General features: G+C 42.9%; 1 protein-coding gene across 1 annotated transcript in view; it reads left to right on the top strand.

Moving 5' to 3' along the window:
- FBXL7 (F-box and leucine rich repeat protein 7) overlaps positions 1-10184 on the top strand; it is a 176351-nt gene extending 166167 nt beyond the window's left edge. Inside the window, exons 3-4 of the mRNA XM_074545494.1 lie at positions 2021-2632; positions 7222-10184. Of these exons, the coding sequence (XP_074401595.1) occupies positions 2021-2632; positions 7222-7958 (1349 nt within the window). The 3' untranslated portion in view covers positions 7959-10184. The remainder of the gene's footprint in view (positions 1-2020; positions 2633-7221) is intronic.
- The last annotated feature ends 11146 nt before the right edge of the window (positions 10185-21330 follow it).

The raw sequence follows: 21330 nt of genomic DNA, 5'->3' as shown, positions 1-21330 counted from the left end.
TGGATTTTTCTCTCCAGCTGTAAATCTCATTTTTAAAATACCAGCATATACCAGATGCTTACCAAATAGCACTCTCCGATGCAATTATTTGCAAAAGCTGCCAGGGGGTATTAGGAGGTCTCAAAGGGAGCAGGGTGTCTGCAAAACCCACTCAGCATGAAAATACTGTTCTTGCTCATAAATACACAAGTCCCTGTGTTAGGACCACATAGCCATAGCACGGACTCAGAAGCCTTGGGGAAAATGTTCTTTCCTTTCATTTGCTGAAATGGTGAATTTCTAAGTAAAACAAGAATGCATAAGAGGAGGAGGGAAGGAGCTGATCAGTACAGGTTTTTCCTCTACAGTGTGAGAAGATGATTTTGATGTCTCTGCAACTCAATTAGGTGATCATGAGCAAGCCATTGGACTTTGTGTCTTGGATTCCTCAGCTAAGTATTTGTGCTTCTTTTCCTTGCAGACTCACTGTGGAAATACAGGTCTGTGGCTGCTGTTGCTGTAGAGTGATCAGAGGAGCCCTGTGCTGGGCTAAGTAAAAGCTTCGTGGGGAGTTTATGTGTAACAATCAAATTCACCAAAAATGTACTTAATTTTAAAACCCTGCCCAAATCCAGGTGTGGACGGGTTTGTTGAATGCATTTCTGGCTGTATCTTGTTTAGGCTTATCTGTGCTGTCACAGTCACACAGCTGCAGAGTCAGTGTGACTTTAGGGGCTGTCTTTGTACGCTTTCCTGAAAGGCCTGAACATTGATGTGGCAGCAGGAGATGTGATGTGGAGAAAAGCTTGGTCCTCTAAAAACGTTGTCGGTCTGTGAAAATTGTTATTCTGCTGGTCCCTAAATTGTGGTTACTGTATTCATTTCTGGGTGGTGCTTTCCTTTGGAAAAGTTTCTGTTGAGATCAGTACTGAGGTGGAGGGAGTGTGCTTGGCAGCAGCATGCGTCTCTCATACACTGCTTGTATTTGTGTAGCATACTGCTAAAATATCCTCAGAGTCTCTGAATGTATTGCCCATGGCATTTGCTTGACTATCAAAGTTATATCTTAGTTGTCTTCCAGTCTTTTACTTGGGGTGCTTGGAGAAACTGGGAGCAGGAGAGGAAATTACTTGTAGGCAATGTCAGCACACAGGAAAAACAGTTTAAATAACCTCACAGAAAAAGTAAGCTTTCTTAGTAGCAAAAAACCTCAAATTTTGTGCCTGATTTTGGCAACTAAAATGAACTAAAGAAGGTAAAGAAGTAGCAAATTGTTTTGGAGAGTTGAGTTGGCTGCTTCCAGTGTGACAAATAGCCCTAGCAATAAGTGTGTAAATATTGTATAACAATTCTCCAACAAGTTTCCAGGCATGCTGTTTCTTCATGAGTTACTTTTCTGGGCTTTTTTTTTTCTCCCAAAAAGTTTGATTTAGTCCTTTGGAAAGGAGCGTTTTCTGTGTGCACATGAAGAACTATGCACTGGGTTCTTGGGTGAACTGAGTTTCAGTTTGCATGACTGAATTAGAGAAATTAACTTTTCTGATGACACATTGAAAATAAGTGTATGGAGTTGAGCTTTTCCCATCTGCCCAGATCTGGTGAAAGAAGCAGTATTTGCCTTGTGAGCTCTTTTTTGGCCTCCTGCTGAATGGCTGAAGGAGCTTAGAGATGAGGGACCACAGCATTCTCTGCCCCTAAGAGTTCACAGCTGTGTCAAGGTTATGGACAGTTGCTTTCTGCCAAAAAAAGCCTGTGACTCAAACATAATAATTCAATTCAGTGTTTAATTAAGAGTATAAAGAATAAAAATCCTTGTGTTTTAAAAAATCCTTCCACTGCTGTCTCCTTTTCAGGACTCAGAGCTGCATCATCTCCTTTGCTCACACTTTTGAAATATGTTTTCTCACTCTGACTGGTAGAAGTGACTGCTTAACCCCCAACAAACCCCGAAGTCCATCGTACTCCATTAGCAACTTGCCTAGCAGGGTGCTGTGCTGTGCTGTGCAGAGAGCTCATTGGAATTGTGTATTCTATCTTCCAGATTCCGACCTGAGCATGCGAACGCTCAGCACACCCAGTCCAGCATTAATATTTCCACCGAATTCCCCTGGCTTCCAAAATGGCAGAGGTTCGTCGACGTCCTCGTCCTCAGTCACTGGGGAAACCGTTGCCATGGTCCACTCGCCGCCTCCCACCCGTCTCACCCATCCCCTCATCCGGCTGGCATCCAAGCACCAGAAGGAGCAGGCCAACATAGACCGGCTGCCCGACCACGCCATGATCCAGATCTTCTCCTTCCTGCCCACCAACCAGCTGTGCCGCTGCGCCCGCGTGTGCCGCCGCTGGTACAACCTGGCCTGGGACCCGCGGCTCTGGAGGACAATTCGCCTCACCGGCGAGACAATCAACGTGGACAGGGCTCTCAAAGTGCTGACGCGGAGGCTTTGTCAGGACACCCCCAACGTCTGTCTCATGTTGGAGACGGTAATTGTTAGTGGCTGCAGGCGGCTCACAGACAGAGGACTCTACACCATTGCCCAGTGCTGCCCTGAACTGCGGAGGCTGGAGGTGTCTGGCTGCTACAACATCTCCAATGAGGCAGTCTTCGATGTCGTGTCACTGTGCCCAAACCTGGAACACCTGGATGTGTCAGGTAACAGGGAATGTTCCAATACAGGTGGTTTTGATGCTTGTCAAACTCCATAACTGCACACTTATCCTTTCTGTGTTGCTTTTCAAAGTAGGAATGCCTGTCTTCTAACAGAGTGCCGGTGAGACAGGCACCACTAAAATCTCAGTGCCCCTAATGCCAGCAACACCTCTGGAGTGGCCAGGCCTCTTCTAAAAGAAGTGAGCTAGCAGAGATGGCCTGTTTAAATGGCACAAGGAGTTCTTACAGATTTTTGGCACAAAGCACCCATAGAAGGGCCCACGCTGCAGTCAGTGCTACGTCATGTGGTGAAGTCTAGTCACTTCAGCAAAATTTGTTTTATCTTTTTCACACACATGTATATATAGATTGTATATAGATAATGAATACATCTGTAATCTGGTAAGTGACTTGAGGAGGAGCTCAGAAAAAGTGCTAGGCTTTTTTTCTGGGTATTTATATCTGTTGTCATCCCTAGCTTCAAGGTCCTCTTGTTTCCATTGCTATTTTAACAAGACTTAGCCAGCTTGAACTTTTTTTCTCTTTTCTTCCTTTATTTTTTTTTTTTTTATTGTAAAGCTGCCCTTGCAGATGTTTAGATCAGCAGAAATGTTTTAGACAATTTTCTTCAAGCCTGCTCTGGGGAAACAAGATGTTTTTTCCCAAGGTCAGCTGCACAGAATTTCTTCTCTGCAAATAGGTTGGCGCTTAATGGAAAGGATGCAGCCAAGCAGAGCACTGAAGTAAATTTGCTGCTCAGCATTTACGTTGTGATCTCATCTGTTATCAGTCTAATGCCATCATAAATCAGCCAAACCAGGTTTGGCATTGCAGAGGTACCAGTGGCAACAAGAAAGATGAAGACAGGGGATTAAACATCAGGGGATAGAAAGTGATGCTATCAAGTCATTGGTACCAGATGCTTTTTCCAAGGCTGCCTATCTGGTATACACTGATTTGCATTCTTTGCTTTTTTATTTTTTTTTAAGCTGATTTACCCAACTCTCTCACCCCATTCTTAGGATGGCAGAATGTCATGGAAGGCATCAAAACAAATATCAATAAATCAGAATTATGCCCTTTTTGTGAATGCTTTCTGAAACCACAAGGCAATAAGGAATCTATGGAACTCCACAGGTGTTTATTCACAGTCACCTTGTGTATGAATTACTTGTTGTTGGTACACACTGACATTAGTTCTGGATTGCTAATCACACATCCAGGCTGAAGCATCTCTAGCGCCAGGAAAAATTTTGTGTACCTGTGTGATTTAGACTTAGAGCTTTGGAGCTCACAGCCTGAGTGTACCTGGGGGCTTGTAGATGGTTGAAAATGCTTTTGGTCCACAGCTCTTATTTATGGATGTGCTGTAGAACAAAGGTGACTTTTTCAAAGGCAGGGAAAAGAAAAAGATTATACCAGGCCTTGAAATAGGTTCTTTTGGGGGTCTGTCTTCATTTGTGGCTTTCCCAACTGTCTTACTCTCAGACCCAGAAGGCAGAGTCTGTCCCTAAGAGCTCATCAGTTTGGTATAAAGTGTGCAGGGGTCAAATAAAATTCCTTTCTCCCTTCAATTTTGTCTCATCAATGAGATAGGAAAGTAATTTTAATTTCTTTTTCTCCTAAGTTGTTCTTTCTATTTGGAGCATGTGAGGGAGAAATCCTACTTTTGAACATGCTCAGAAGTCAGGATGTTGGGGTTTGGATATAGCTTTTGCTTCATGTACCATATGAATTGAGGATAATCAGTCTCCAAGCTCTTGTTTCGAGTCCACTTTTTTCATTCTGATGTGAGTAATTTTGGAGGATGTTTGGGAAAGAGGATTCCATTTTCCTGTTCTTCTCTCTGTAGTTACTAGGATAAGACTTGCACCTACACGCTCAAGGAATTCTCAGGACTGAAGTGTTTCGCTGGTTTGGTTCCATACTGAGCAAGAGAATGTTGGGGTGTGTGTCGGGGGGTGATGCTAGCTGCTAGGTAATTAAATCCCAGTTCACAGTTGTACATCTAGCTGAATCCTTTTTCCCTTTGGATGGCTACTTGGCAGCAAAAACTTACCAAAATGTTTAATGTCAAAACCAGATGTTTGTATTAACTTTAGGAGCTTTCCACAATGTAAGTTCTGTCACTGTCAGCATCTGCTTTGTGGGCAGGTCTGAGATATTGCTAGAAGTTGGTTGAGCTTGACTGCAAGTTATTATCTAACACTCTAGCCAATATGTTTTTCCTGTCTGTTTGGACGTTTCTCCTCCCTTTTAGAAATCATACTTTATGGAAAATCATACTTTATGGAAAATCCTGTCACAAGAGCTTTATTTTTACACTTGGTGTTATTTAGGACAGAAAAATTGTTGCAGACCCAGGAACCTGTCATTTTGCCTAAAAATCAGTCAGTTCTGTATCGGCATGGACTCATTTTTCTGGTGAAACTGTTTTGAATATCCTTCCTATGAAATGTTTTACAGTGTAGCCAAAGTAACTAGACATGGCAGTGCTGAGCTTGACAAAACCGTGATCGCACGACTGGTGTATGTGACTCCAGCCCTGCTGAGAGACTTCTGACCCGTTCACTTTCTAATTATGGTCATTAAACCTTCTTGGACTCTCAGCAGACAGAATGTTCTCCTTGGCCTCGTGGATGCATCATTCTCATTAAGCTGGATTTAAATTTGAATTCTGGTCAGAATATAAAATATCCAGACTGACTTCTTAATCCAGCAACCTCCTCAGCCAAATGCAACAGCAGCAGCTACATCAGGTGCAGCAGAGCTCTGCCTAGGTGCCAGCTTCTTCTGTGAAACTCCTTTCATCCATTTTGTATCACCTACTTCAAAGAATATACTAGAGGTGAATTTTTTACACCATTAGTATTGTTCTGCTTCCCTTTAAAAAAATCCTTTGTGTTACTGAGCGTGTATATAGTACTTACCTGAAGGCAAAAGTATTTCCAGAGATTGCTCCAGAGCATAGACCGATCCAAAACAGTCTGAAGAGCATTCCGTTTTAAGATGTTTGTTGAACAGAGTGTTTTACTTCAAGGTCTTTCTTCTGCATGATCTGTGGGCAATTTGCCCGTTTAATTGTGTGAGGCCTAAGGTAAACTTTGCATCTCTTCAAGTGAATTTGAAATCCAAATTAAAGATCCAGCATAAATTTAAAGGATGAATGTAGAAATCTAGTTGCAGGTCGCAAAGTGTTTCAAGTCCATGACCCGCACTTCTTACAGCATTTGTGTGAGTCCACACAGCCATCTCAAGTGATATTTCTCCTTTTTGCTTTTAAGAACTGAAGCATATTCATACCTTCCACTGAGTCTCTGAATGACAACCCCTAATAACAAGTGGTATAGCTTTGGGTCATGTAAGTTTTGGAGGCCGTCTCCACACATCATCATGCTCTTTAATTCCACACTACAGTATTTTGCAGAGTTTCTGATACATGGAGCTCTAAGGTCATAGCTTTTTATGAGTCACTTCATACTGCTTGGCCAGTGTTCCAGCAATACAGAAAAGGTCTTTTTATTTCTACCTGGGGGCACCTCTTTGAGCATAACCTGCAGAAATTCTCTGAGTAGCCATTTATGGCTAGAACTGTTGGGCCTTAATCACTAATGGGTAGACTCTCATTTCTTGCAGCTGTTTCTAGCTATGCTAATGCAAAGTGCCCAGCTGAACTTGGCACAGTTTAAGAATTTCCCTGAGAAGCCTAAGACTGCCAGTTTGCACTGCAGCAGAAACCACACTTTCCAAAAAAAGCTTTCACTCTCCACTATGCAATGAGTTGAGGTCAAAAAGGGGGAAAGTCTGTGTGTATTTTTCCCTTTAATCTAGCTCTTTGTCTTTCCTTGCAAGGTCTGGTGTTTCTCCTCCAGTCTAGTTACCTCCATTCATGGCCAGACTTTCTCACTGGACACAATCCTTTTCTTTGTCTGTCCGTGTCCTTGCATGCCCTTATTAGTCTGTTGGCTTCCACCAGTTCTCTGCATTCTCCTTAGGTTATCCAGATCTCCACCCTTCTGCAAGCACACAGTTGGGCCACAGTTTGCATCCTTCCCACATTGCAGGCTTGGGGCTGGATTCACATCTGTTCTCCAAATGCTTGGGGCCGGGGAGGAGGGGAAAGGGAGCGGGGTTGTGTTTTCTGTAATGAGTTTGGATGGTGAAAGAGCCTCTGATGTTGGTTTGCAAATTCAGCCAGTCAGCAACAAGACTGATTGAAAAACTGCATTGGTTGTCACGTAGTATCCTTTTCTCTGGCTGTCACTGGGTTCATATTGCAGTAACAGATCATAGGCTGTCCCCAGATAGACCCAGGAGCACCATTTCACATGTGGGATATGGACAAAATCAGTCTATTGCTTTCCAGGGCTCCCAATTTCAAAGTAATTTCACTGTCTCCCGTGGAATTTATTGTTTCCTCTGGAGTGGGGACTCAGCCCAGCAAATCAGAGCAGTCAGTCAGGGTGATTCCACTCTTGCAACGTGAGGATGCATTCATCATGTCCAGCACACCACTCCACACCCGCCTTTCTGGTCCTGCTGTGTGCTTTGTTTTTACTGCTTGCTTAAACTCGCTGTGTTTTTCCACCTAGGCTGCTCCAAAGTAACGTGCATCAGTCTGACCCGCGAGGCCTCCATCAAGCTGTCTCCCTTGCACGGGAAGCAAATCTCCATCCGCTACTTGGACATGACAGACTGCTTTGTCCTGGAGGACGAAGGACTGCACACCATTGCCGCCCACTGCACTCAGCTGACCCACCTGTACCTGCGCCGCTGCGTGCGCATCACCGACGAGGGCCTGCGCTACCTGATGATTTACTGCACATCCATCAAGGAACTGAGCGTGAGCGACTGCCGCTTCGTCAGCGACTTCGGCATGCGCGAGATCGCCAAGCTGGAGTCACGTCTGCGCTACCTGAGCATCGCTCACTGCGGCCGCATCACGGACGTGGGCATCCGATACATCGCCAAGTACTGCAGCAAGCTGCGCTACCTCAACGCGCGGGGCTGCGAGGGCATCACGGACCACGGCGTGGAGTACCTCGCCAAAAATTGCACAAAACTCAAATCCCTAGACATCGGCAAGTGCCCTCTGGTCTCAGACACCGGCCTGGAGTTTCTAGCCCTCAACTGCTTCAACCTGAAGCGCCTGAGTCTGAAATCCTGCGAGAGCATCACCGGGCAGGGCCTGCAGATTGTAGCTGCCAACTGTTTTGACCTACAGATGTTGAACGTGCAGGACTGCGAAGTCTCTGTGGATGCTCTGCGATTCGTTAAACGACATTGCAAGCGCTGTATTATAGAGCACACCAACCCTGCTTTCTTCTGAAGGGAACCCCACACCTGTCATTGCAATGCAGTATTAAAAACACTGATGTATAATAACACATGCTCCCATAATCAGTAATGCTGTCTTTTCTGTCGCTCACGGAAGTCGGGTTTTTTCCTGCCTTATTGGGTGAGGGGTTTTCTAGAAGACTATTTTGTTTGCTTTTTGTATGATCACTTTTTAAGGTGCCGTGGGCCTCTGTGGAGAGGCTGCCTTAATGCAAAAGCAGTGAGTGCTCAGCGTCCCCGGTGGGGTGTCATTTCCATAAGAGCCATGACCTTGTCCCAGGCTACAGTAGCTGCCTCCAAAGGAAATAGCACACAATCCCTCCTTCGGACATGCTACTAAGCTGTGTCAAATACATCTGATTTCTAGCTGTGCTCACAAAGCTGACTATGCAATATTGTGTCTGTGTTCAACAACCTTTTTCCAATATGGCTGATAGTCATCCATTGTAATCGCTCAGGAAATACTGAATAGTGTCCTTAAACATAGTCATTTGAAGCAGAATAAGACCTGCTGGCCATTGCTGAGCACTTCTGCGGAATTCTGCGGAATCTGGAGATTGTGCCCATGCATGGGTTCTCTTGGGAAGCCCACCTCCAGGTCACTCGTGCATCATCACTACTTGCCTTCATTTCTAAATTTGTCCTCTCCAGCGTGTGTAGTACCATCCTCTGGTAGCAGATAGGGACTTCTGGCTCTGATAAGCAGTGATGTATTCACATGAGTGTAGGAGAACAAATGAGGTATTGGTGGCCTGGCAAAAAGAAAAGCCAGCAAACCGGCCTGAGAAGCTGCTGTAATTCTGCAACAAGCTGAGATAGCACTGTAGGACAGCCGAGGGGCTCAGAGGCATTGCGGAGCAGCTTGCATGGGCCAGTCCCAATTGCTGTGCTGCGTGGCTGTCACCAGGAAGTCTGGCTTTGTCCCTTTCCTGTACTTTTTCAGCAGTGTACCTTTGGCACCACCACTGGGTGTTCTCTGAGCAAACCAGGGACTGGCGTTTAGGTCAAGTTAGTACGTGCCTTAATACACTTGGAAACCTGACCCTTTTCTGTGGCCTTCCAGTTCAAAGGATAGATGGCTGATCTCAAGACTTCAAAGACATTAGCCTGATGTTAGATAACACCCCTGGGGACAGAGGGGCTTGAAGTGTTATTCACATTAGATTTAGATTCTTTGAGACTTTGGCTCTGTGTGTTCCCTTAGGCTGGAGAAACAGCTGCATTCAAGAAAGAATTAAACAGCAGAGTTGCCCTGTGACGCTGGGAGCTCCTGGTACTCCCGTGGTCACTCTTGCTCTTGCATGAGCAGGAGCGTTTTGGAAGTCCCCCATCTCATTGGCTCCTTCCCCAGAGCGTGTGGTTGATTCAGGGTTACTTTCTTCACAATTTTCTGGCAGCTGTTCCTCTGCATTTTCGCATGTAATGCTCAGATCTGAAAGCCAGGCATGTGAAGGGTGATGATATTTTCAGGCAGGCCCCCTGTGCCTGACTGACAGGTGAATTCATATGTTCAGCTCAAACACTCTAAGTGTCTCATGAGAAGGGAAGCGCTGTGTCTGGTTTTCATAAGCAGTAGTTCCATCATCTCCAGACAACACTAATAAAATCAGTGCTATGAAGTGAAAATCAATATGCCCTAGAAAAACACATAACTGCTGAGGAAATAATTATAACAATGCTCTCTCAAATTAAAAAAAAAAAGAGGCAATGGTTTGGACATGTCCCTGGAGAGGGAACTTGTCCTACTGCTGCAAAAATTCCTGTAACTTATGTGTGTTCCTCCAATTTTGGATTTTTTAATATACAAGATGGCATCAGCTCTGAATTAAAAATTAAGTTATACTAAGGCAAAGAGGGCCATGGAAAATGAATTTGTCATTGCTACTGTTACTGGTCAGTGACTAATATGACATGATCCCATCCCTTGGACAGTTAATTTCATTTTGGTTTTCCTTTCCATATTTCTAAAATAAGAGGTTCTTCTCCAGCAAGTAATACAGTATATTTTATCTGAGCCAGCTATACTCTCTGTTTATCCTTTATCTAAAAATGGCCTCAAGGAATTTAAGTGTTGAGCCCTGAGGATGGTGGGATTTTGAGCCATTTGCACTCATGAAATATAAGGCCTCACTAGTAACATTTAATTGTTTATTAAAAAAAAAAAAGCTACTTTTCTGGCTATGTTGAATTGAGTGAATAGTGCTACATGGTTTTTAAAGTTTCTAATGTTTAAATTTGGCCTGTACTGTACAAATCTCACTATAAAGCCTTAATTTGCTACAAGAAATAAAGCAATATATTGGTAACTGATGAGCATGCAGCATCATTTGCACTAAGTGATTAACTGCTAGTGGAACAGAAAAGATTAAATACTTATAAAATTCAAAAAGTAGGTGAGTGATTGAGCATATCAACCCATCAGGTAGGTAAATGGCTATTAAAAGAGGAAAAAAAATTATTACGGATTATGACCTCGCCTATCTCTGTCTTTAAAATTTGATTTTCCTCATGTGGTTCTTCTTGACCCTGAAACATAATCAGAAACTTGAAGTATAAGTAAAAGGAAAAAACAACAATATTAAAATTGTATAAAAATTTCAGAAGGGCCTCTGCATTGGTTTAAAGACATGTTAACATTTGATGAGAAAAGTAAAATGGAATGGCTGAAACGGTACAGCACTTACTGGAGCAGTGTTGCCTTTTGCATGCTGTAGAAACCCTTCTCTGGGGGGCACTGGTGGAAAGTTAATAAAGGTAATTTTTCTAAGCCAAATGTTTTTAAGTACATAGTCTTAAGTGATCTGAGTTGGTACTCTGAGACTGCTACTTCTTTCAAGAAAATTTGAACTTAACTTATTGATGCAGCTTGCCTGATTTGACTTTTAACCTTTTTCCTATGTCTACTTCCCAAATGACAGAACCAGAAAATACTGGAAAAAAACTGCCCTGGAAAAAAAACTGAAATAGTCCATGTGGAGCTAAGTTTGCTGGAAAAGTTGCAATGTGTGTCTGATGTGTCTTCTAGTTTAGGGTTAGCAAAGACTATAAATTTCCTGAGTGAAAACATAGGTGATTCTTGAACCATAAAATTCAGGCTCAGGCAGCGAGGCTTCTTCTGCTCTGCAACAGCATATGGTGATCTCATCAAAGAAAGGCAGCAATGAATCACATCCGTCAGGCTGGCATGTTGTTTATGTCTTTGGAATCATTTGTGTCCTCTGGAGAGGGGTCTCTTAGAAAAGGCACATCCAAACTACCATGCGCTGTGATTATAGCCAAAACTCTGCTTCTAGGTATTTATCCTTCCCTTGGCTTTTGTAAAAAGTAGAACTGTATTTTTCATATTAGCAGCTTGAAACTGATGGGAAGTGCAACACTTTTGCCTCTTTGAGCTGTGCTCATCTGGCTTCCTGCAGAATGCAAAACAGCTTCTGTTGGATGTCTTGAACTCAGAACCGTGGTCCAGACGGAAACCTTCAGTAGTGGTTTATGTGGTTTCTCAAAACTCCTGGACTTTGAACTGAAAAATTAAAAAGCTAGTAAAATATCTAATTTTAGCACTAGGCTTGAAGCAAGTCCAAACTCTTATTAAAAAGAAACACAGTGATTATTTGGACTGCAGGCTGGCTGTCCCTCGGCTGCCAGTGTTAGTTTAGAGGGGAAAAGTTCTCTGGCAGAGTTGGTGCATGGCTCCTCTTCCCCCAGGGTTCCCCAGGAAAGTAACCTACCCTCAGTTTTTTGTCATTTTGTCCGTTTAGCTATTCATGCTGAAACTTCCCATGCTGGGCTTTGAAAATGTTAGTTGAAATGGTTCATCTGGTTCTGTAAATAAAGCTGGAGGAAATGTCATTTTGCTCATGTTAAACTCCAGGTGACCTTTCCTTTGAAAATGGTCCATTGCTCTTCATCTCCTCTAAGGCCTTCAGAGTGAAAGCGTGAGCCTTGCCAGGAGGTCAGCTTTGGGAAAAGGATGTGTCTTCCTGATCTCCCAGTAAGTTTCACCTAAATTTAGCTGCACTACATGTCTTTGAACATCTCCAACTCTGTAACAAGGGAGAAAAGGGACATGCTCAGATCTTCTGGAGCTTGTAGTCTGGCAAGGCCGAGATTTGGCAAAGCTAAGAGGCGTTTATCACTCTGGCAGTGTGAAGGAGGAAATGACCTGAATTATATGGAAGCTGCCTGGAAAGTCAGGACAGGGTTGAAAGATGGGGTTTTGAGAGCTGGGACAAGAAGCATGAAGGAGATTTCCTGGGCAAGGGGGACTGTGACTGAAATGATAAGAGATTGAATGATTTTCAGCAAAGAAACTGGGACTGGGATTAAGAGAGGTGGGTTTGACTGGTTGAGCAGGGAGGGTTGGGCCAGAGGAAGTAAATAGTGAAGAACGAAGTTTGGGGTAAGAAGAGAAACATAAACAAAATTAATTTAACTTCATTTAAATACAGTACACTCCCTTGGCACAGGCTCTGAGAAATGCTTACAGACTGTTTCAGTGAGGATGCCTGAAGTTTGAAACCAAAACTAAAGTAGTAATTTTGCATCTACTGCATCCAATATTTACCTTTTTATATATATATATATTTTTTTTTTTTTTGTGAGGCCAGAAAGTCTTTACCAGCAGATGTGTATAGATTTTACCAATATATGAAGGTTTGAGAGGTTGTCAGCATCAGTGTCTTTTTCCTGCCTTTACACCTTTGTGTGAGGTGCCTGGTGAGAAGAACAAGGAAGGCAGGTCTGCTTGTAAGGTCTGTTCTTTCTTGGAGCTGCATGTCAGCAGCACCAGCTGCTCAGCTTTGCCAAGGTGCAGCCACCAGTGTGAACCCAGACTCATGCCATTTTTGCAGACTGTTAAAGGGCATAATAATCATGGGTTCAAGTTACTGCCAGGCTGCAGACATCAGAATTCAAACTTAGCCTAACAAAAACACATTTGACTGAACAGCATTACTGCATGCTATTAAACAGATTAAATCAATTTTCTCTGTGAAATAGCTGAGGGATGTTTATTTTCATGCACCCTGCTGTGCAGATTCAGAGCAGGTTTTTCCTCCATCTTTGTATTGTGAAAACTGGATAGAAACATCAGGTCATTATTCTCTTGTCCTCTGGATGATCACAGGGGCCCAACTGAGATTTAAACTAGCCAATAGAAGTCTTTCCAAGTAGGCTTTGCTAGTGCAAATTTAAAAAATATTATGAGTGCAACAATCCAGTTTGCCATAGATGTATCATATTAAGCCAATATAAAAGTTACTAAGCAGGCATTGAAGGAAGAACCAGAGGAATCAGAAGGAGGGATCTTTTAAAGCAAATAACCCCTCCAGGCTTTTCTAAATTACTCTGGTACTTTTAATGCAGAACAGAAGTCTTAGCCATTCCTTCTAGCACTAAAGCTTCTGTGTTCTTTGGGTAAGAATTGATTAATTTTCCTTTGTTTTTTAAAGAAACATTGTATGCTGTAGCCTCAAGCTCACAAAAATGGTAGAAATGGAAAAAGTCATCTTGTAAAGTGTAGAAAGAATGCTGAGAGGGATCTGTGCCAAAATGAATGAATATTTTAACAGTTTCGTGTTTCACTGTCTATCTTTGATGGCTCTTAAAATAGTTTTTTTTAAAACAAGTAAATGTCCATTATTTAGATGTTTTGTTACTTCTTCAATATACTCCATTCACACAGTTGCCTCAGCAGACAGACATCAGAGCTTTGGGAAAATTGAATTTCTAGCTATGAAAAATAGGTGTAGTTAATGTATAATTTATAATTTAATTTAATTTGAGCCTTATCAAGTGTTTTCACATCTTAATCACTTGTCCTATAAAGGATATGTCCTAAGCCTTTATCAGGACAACAGCAAAAATATTTCTAAATATTTACAACTATTTCTATTTTTCTGATACCCCAATTTTGCCCTAGTTTTCTGTTCCTGGTTTGCTGTGTGCTGTGAAAATACTTTCAAGAACAGGGATTTCTTCTGGGCTTGAATTACGTTCTATTTGATTGCTCTATGATCATGTATCTCCTGTGGTATCACAGTTGTTGATGGGTCTTTTGTGGCATGACTCTGCAGAGTGACTACCTGCATTTCAGCATGGGAATAGAATGGGCTAACTCATGGTGTGTGTGACACAGCATCTGTCAGAGCCTGCATTTTCATGGGTGGTGGCTGCTGTGGGTCTTCAAATACCCACCCACAGCAGTGTTGGTACTTTTGTAGTGACTTATTCCTTGACTACAAGAAGCATCTTCTGTTTTATTTGGCCCCTATGACAGGACCAAACTGGCACTAGGGCACCTGCTTTGGGCAAGGTAATAGGGTCAAGACCTTTCCTCCATGCTGTCCTTTCCTTTTTTCTTCTGTCCTCATAGAGTTGCATAGTTTTCTGTGATAGTCTGAGGTATTCCACCTCCACTGTCCTGAATAATTCAAATGACGGATGTCTCAGTATTAATAGGGTGAGTAAGGCCATTTACTTGGCAGGCAATCCAGGTGATTAACTGAGGGGATTGACTACAAGTTACTCAGTGGCCAGATCTTACTGATGATTCTCAGTGGAGGTGAGAAGTTCATGCACAAATGTCAGCAAAGATTATAGTTTCTGATGCTTTTCCTTAAAGGAATAATGTGGAACTACAAGTTGAATTATCTGGGGGAAAGTGGTCTGCATAATGAAGCCATTAAAATCTGCTTTGTTAAAGCAGTGTAGTAGAAAATCGGGTATACATCTACCATGATGTGTATGGTCAGGTCATACCTCAGTGATTCTGCTGGGGAAGCACCATTGAAATTTTTGTCCTCTCTGGCATTGTATTCCTGTACCTGAACAGCAGAGAAATTACCCAGACTTTCTGTATCTGTGCCCCAAGTGACTGTGAACTTTTGGTGTTTTACGTTTTAATCTCCAACAACTTCCTGTCCTCCCTCTCTCTCTCAGCAGCTGGAATGCTGGAGATCCATCCCAACAGCTACATCTTAGTGGGAACTGGCCAAGAGCATCATCTCTGGTGCTGCCACCTCCCAGCTGGGCTGACAGCTTCTCTCAGTGCTAAAACCTGAATCCCTGCTGCTGTTCCCTCTGAGATGTGGTTGCTTCTCCCTTTTCCATTCCTTGAGATTTGCTCACCACAAATAGCTCTCCCTTTTCAGGGGCAGGAGAGCAGTGGTGCCACCATGGTGGGACCTGCTGCATTTTCCAGAGAACCAGAAGGAAAGGAAAGTTCAAGCAAGCAAGTGCCTGGAAATTGGCAGTAATCACAGAGCCACACAGGGTCACTTGATCTCTCAGGATGGAGAAGAATATCCCAGAAATGTATCTGCTTGAAACAGCCTGACATGCAATGGAAAGTCTGGCAAAAGTTTAGCAGCAGTACATTCTTGCTGCTGGCCATTCACAGCACTTGCATGGTTGTGTGTGCAGGGGCCCTGCAGTCCTAAAGCAGCAACCCCACTGTCAACATCCCACATTTGGAATGGAAAAGGAAATGCCATCCTTCCCTGTGGATCCAGGCTGGAGAGGTAGGGAAGCTCTGGCCACTCGGGAGGGAGGACTCTGGAGTGCCCTGGGGTGTGCCAGGCCTCATGTCAGGGGTTTGGCACATGGGTCACTCCAATACCATACTGTGCTGGAGTTACAAGAGGAAAGTCTTCTTGGTGGAGTATCCATACTGCAGGGACTGCTGGAGACCTGTCATAAACCCAGGACAGAAACGGGACAAATGTGCATTTTGCAGAAAGGGCTTTCCTGGCATCCAACCCAGACAGATTTTTCTCTAAAGAGTTTACTCTGCTCTGTGAAGCAGCAAAGAGAGCTGTGACAAGGCCAAGGTGACCATGTTCATAAGCTAAGGGGAGGTTGTTGGAGATGCAACACAGAGACACGTAAAGAGAGACTTCAGACTTTTAAATTTATTTTTGTAAAATGAGAAGGAAAGGGTATTTTTTTTGTTGGTTTGGTTTTTTTAAGTAGTGGCCTTTTAGAGTTGCTTGGTGTTTACCCTTTGTAGGGGAACCTCATCCAAAAACACTGAGACTGGCTTATCTTCAGATCAGAGGGGTGTCTGATTTCTTAACACAGGGGTGTCTGATTTCTTAACACTGGTCTACTTTTTTTGTAAGGCAAATTGATGAAGACACAAGACGACCTTGCAGTCTGAACTTTGGAGTTCATAAATCTCTGGCAGGTTAGATTTGAGAGCATTACAAAGCAGCCCCTTTCCCTGCCAAAAAAAAAAAAATGTGGTCCTGTGAAGCTGAAGGATAAATTAAAATTATCATAAAGATTACATGAAGTGAGCGCATGGATAAATGAGGCTGTAGGGAAGAACCAACACAGCTTTTCTACAAGAAAACCAAAGGATTAATAAATACAAGGGGGACCTGTCAGGCTGTGGAGCTGGGGGCACCAAAAAAGTTTTGGGAATGGTTTCTGTGTCTGGCATCCTGCCGCGGCAACTGTATACAAGCACGAACAGAGACTGGGCAATCCGAATCAGTGTCGTGAGCTGTTTATTTCACACATCAGTCTCAGTACATTGCTAGGACAATGGAGACAGCACGTTCACAGCTCTCTGATTCAAATGGAATGCCAAGGAAGCGTCACATTACAGGGTAGCATAAAGCCATCTCAGCCTAGGTTTCAGCCAATCACACATAGAGCAAAACATATTGACAGAAATTCTATCAAATAATATGAAACACACGTAATGGTAGTTAACACAATAGGGTCTTATTTTCTAACACAATGGCTCGTTTATGAGAGACAAAGCACAGACACTCATTCATACTAACTTTCTAAAGATATACATTAAATAACCTTGTTGCAACCTATAAAGACACATCACAGAAGCTTATTGTTCTATTTCTCATGTCTGCTCTACTGCTTAGAAAACTTTTCACTGTATTAGCAATGTTCACAAGTCTGCTGTCTGAGGCCTGCATTTTTAACCACTTTCTCAAAACCCTCTAATTTTATGAATCCCAACAATTCCCCCTCTCTGTTGACTCAATGAGAAACCTTCATTTTCTTGTCATTTACTATTTGCATTTCATAGGTCTACTGTAAAATTTCTTCTTACTATCCGTTGGAGGCCTATTCGTGCTGATAGCCAGTGTGGGCTAGGGTGCTTTATCTGGAGAAGAGTTAACTATGGCAAGATGAGACACACGTGACAAAGGTCATGGATGGCTGAATGGATGAAGGGATTGAATGTTCACCATGAATAACTGTGGAGGAAAAAGAAGTTTGGGGCATCATGTGAAACCAGTAGGTAAGAGATCCATAGCAAATTAGAATAGTTCTTTGTTTGCATTTGTTAGAGCCTTAGACCCCTGCTGTGGGGTGTTGTAGGTGCTAAATGTTCATATCATTTAAGAAGAGACTGGACGAGTTTGTAGAGGAAAAGCGTGTGTGCAGCTATTAAGTACAACAGACAACCTCTGGCTCAGGAAATGCCTGAGGCACCAAGTCTTGGAGCCTGGCAGGCTGTGCCGGGAAAATGCGCTTGCTCTGTTCTTGTGCTTCTCTAGGCGCTGGGTTTTGGCTACAGTCAGCCAGACTGTTCAGCTACATGGACCTTTTTGTCAGCAGCTGTTTTCATGATTTGGTATCTGTCTCAGCAGATCCATGACACAGAACACATGTTCATTTGTTGTTTGCAATGCCCATATTCAGAGTTGCTCAAGGTTCTCCAAATCAAATATTTTCATCACCCTCTTTTCTGAAATCCTTGTGCTTCAGACTGGAAAACCCAATCCACTCAGGAGAAAAGATTCTCATCTATTGATTCTCATGGAAGTAGACACTTGAAATTTTGATGAGGGCTTGGTACTCTGCATATTTAAGCCCTTTAGCTGCAGGCTCTAGTGAGAGTATGTCTGTATTTTGAAGAGAACAGGGGAAGGAGAGTATTTCGTCCTCTTTCCACCTCCTGCAATTTGGGAAGCTGGTCACAGAGACACAGATTTTCCAGGTCTCTCTCACTCCTCTCATCTACAGGGAGAATTTGAAATCAAGACACCTCTTGATTTCTTTAAGACTGCATCTTTGTAATCAAGACCAGAATTTTCCCCGAGCCTCTGCTGAGTCAAAAAAGTTTAAGTATCTCTGCTTCCCTTTATTAATTTTTAGCAAGGCCTGCCATGTGTCAGACACAAGCAGCTGTATCAGGGCAGTTGACCACTCAGTCTGGTCAAACTGGCTGCGATGTTTGGCATCAGAATTAAGTCTCCCTTAAAAGGCAGGACACAACACACTTGACAGAAACTGTGCTGTCACCAAGTGCCAGCTCATCTGTTTCCCAGACTCATCTGGAGGAGGCAGAAATTATCTCCAAATCAGCAACACAGAGTCATCAGCAACACAGAGTCCCTTCTCTGCTCCTTCAAACCCTTTGCCTACTTCTGGCCCTGGGCCCACACAAATACCCAAACACAGCGAGGAATATAAATTTGCAAGGGTTTCAGCTTTCATAATATGACTAAGTTGTTTTGATTTAAGTGTGCTTGTCTTGCCAAGATTGGAAAAAGTTATTCCATTCTTCTCATGGCTGAATGTCAAGGTACACTCAGGTTTTCAGACAAATGCCCCAAATGTGCCCATGTAAATGCACAACTGAACCAAGACCTGAGTGCTGGAGAACTTAACTCTTTCCTTAATAGTTTTTTTTTAGAGAAACATGGAGAAAAATAGGAAACTATGGCAGTATGAGATTATCGAGTCCTTGCTTTGAACAAGGACTGAAGCCACCCATACCAAGAAAATGAGAAAAGTGCATACAGAATTACTGTTCTGGCTTTGGAGTACTGAGACAGTATTTGAAACACTCCTGGTCTTCACTTACTTTTCTCCACAAACACTCCTGGTCTTCACTTACTTTTCTCCACAGAATTTGCCTACAGAGTGGTAATATTTCATGAGTTTAAGAACTTTGCTCAATTTGGCCATTTAGTGCATGAAGAAAAAGTAGGAAAAATACCAGTAATATTTAGCTATATTCTGATTCTTCTCTAGGGTCATCGATAATTACTTCTTGTTGTGTAATCTCAGCCTGCTTTTCTTTTTTTAAGGTGTTCTGCCAGTAATACCCTTAAGATTAATGTAAATGTAGACTCATATTGGGGAAAACCATATCAGTGCAGAGCAGCTGTTTGCAGGGAGGCTTGTCGCTGTAGAGCAATCTACACATTTTTGGATCCGTGACACATTTTCAGGTTTACATTCATTCCTTATTTACATTAATGAAGGCCAGAGTTTTGGGATCAGTGTTAGACCAAAGGCTCAGTTTAGTTGACAAAACAGAGATGCTGGATGCCATTAGAGATGCACAAGGGTGTCTGAGACATCCATGGAAGGATGTTGGGATGACGGTCCCTGAGGAGGATTTGTGCCTGTTTGCTGTGGCTGAGGGAAGCCAGGCAATGCCGTCACAGGCATCTCAAATGCCTTTAGTTGCCCTTCTTGGGCAAAGATGCTTCCAAAACTTCTGAGGAAAATGTCTGTGCTTCAGGCCAGACAGGCTGGGCCACGAACACACAAAAAACAAACCACAAATGATTGACTATGCAGGCAAGTGTAGAAATTACCGTCATGTGAGGATTTGATAATTTTGTATTGTTGTCTGCCACAATTTTTGTGCAAATATTTATTCTTGAAGAAAGGGCAGTCTGGGCTTCCTTTTTAAAACCAAAATGTTTCTGATGTTTAAAAGAAAAAGAAAAAAAGAAAAAAATTGAGACATCTTAGCTCTTACTGCCTGGGCTTTGCTGAAGGTCTCTGGGATTTGAAAGGTGAAGTCATCTCAAGCTGTGGCACTGGTTTCATCCCCAGCTAAATGAGCACAAATGTAGAGTCCCAGTCTAGAAGTCACAGAGAACATCCTAATACCTAAAACAGTTGTGAGGATATAACCCTGCACTTCCTTTGGTTCTGCCCCTTAGCTGCTGAAGCAGCAGCCCCTGATGCTGGGCCCGAGGGCTGCAGGCAGCAGCAGGGACCCAGCCACACTTGGAGTCACAGCCAGGCTCCTCCCCAGTCCCGTGCAGCTGTGGGGATGCTGTGCAGCCCAGGGTGCCCTGCCAGGGGTGCTGGGAGCGATGGTGTCAGGGAACACTGCAGGGCTTGTCCAGGGCCTGCTGTGGGACAGCCCAACCTCACCCCATAGCCGGGGACATCTGCACGGCAAACTGCGGGAGGTCGGTGCGTCCCCTCCTTTCTCTCTGTCCTCTTCTGCACATCCCAGGTGTGGCAGCCAGAGGGAGGGAGGGATGAAAACCTGAAGCCCAGCTGAGTTCTTGAAGTACAGACTGCAGTGCCAGTTCCAGCAGCTGCATAACATCTGTTTGCAGCTCACTCAGACATAAGTTCACCTTTAAGGGGTTGCAAGTGTTATACTGGGTTTCTATTCCTGCATGATGTTTTACAAGGTAATGGCAATTTACACTACTGCCTGTTTTTCTCTCCTAAAGAATTTGCTATTAAATAGTTTCTTTGTTCTGTCTACTGTTTGCTCCCTAGATATTTTTGCTTTGTTGGGTTTTTTTTCCTATCTCATTTTCCTTGCTTCTAGGTTTTACACTGGTGCTGGCTTTTACACCCTACCTGCTTCATTTTAATTTAAAATTTTCTCTCCACCTAGGAGAAACCCTGAAGATGTCTCAGAATACCTCCCTTTTTTCTTGTCTTTTTTTTCTTTTTCTTTTTCTTTTTTTAATTTTTGACTCAAAAGGCCTAACTAGGAAGATTTTCCTATAAAGCATTAATTGCACATATAAAAGAGGAGCTTGCTTTCCATGATTTCAGACTACTAAATGCTGAAAGCTATCCTCCAAATGTTATCTCCCAATTTTTTTTTCTGGTAGCTAAAACAGTTGATAGGTCCTTTGCAAGTAAAGACTGGTTTGTGTGGAGAAACATGGCAGCTGATGACAGCATAAATTTAATTTACTTTTGTGCATGAATGTTTTACTGCAGAAGAGGCATCCTGGATCATTACCCAAGTTGAACGATTCATGTGAAAATGATAAATGTTTCTGCTGACCTGCAGTGTTTGGGATACTTGTTGAAGGCAGTATCAGCTCTCATTGCTAGCAACTCTGCCTATTAAAATAAGAGGTTAGGAATGCCTTTTCCATCTTCATACCATGCAGAAAGATTATCCTGAAGTATTTTGTAAGAATAAGGTGTTAATGGGTTTATTCTGCAGAGCAAATTTCCCATCTTTCCTTCTTCATCCTTTTTAATAAGGTTAAATTCTCTTAATGAACCATGTGATCCAATTTATATTTCACTTAAGTAGTAGATATTACCCTAAATAAAGCCACATATTGCACATATTATCACAACAGTGTTAGGTTAAAAGCTGT

This window comes from Zonotrichia albicollis, chromosome 1 (genome assembly GCF_047830755.1).
Source record: "Zonotrichia albicollis isolate bZonAlb1 chromosome 1, bZonAlb1.hap1, whole genome shotgun sequence".
NCBI lineage: Eukaryota > Metazoa > Chordata > Aves > Passeriformes > Passerellidae > Zonotrichia > Zonotrichia albicollis.
This window is presented reverse-complemented; position numbering and strand designations above follow the sequence as displayed.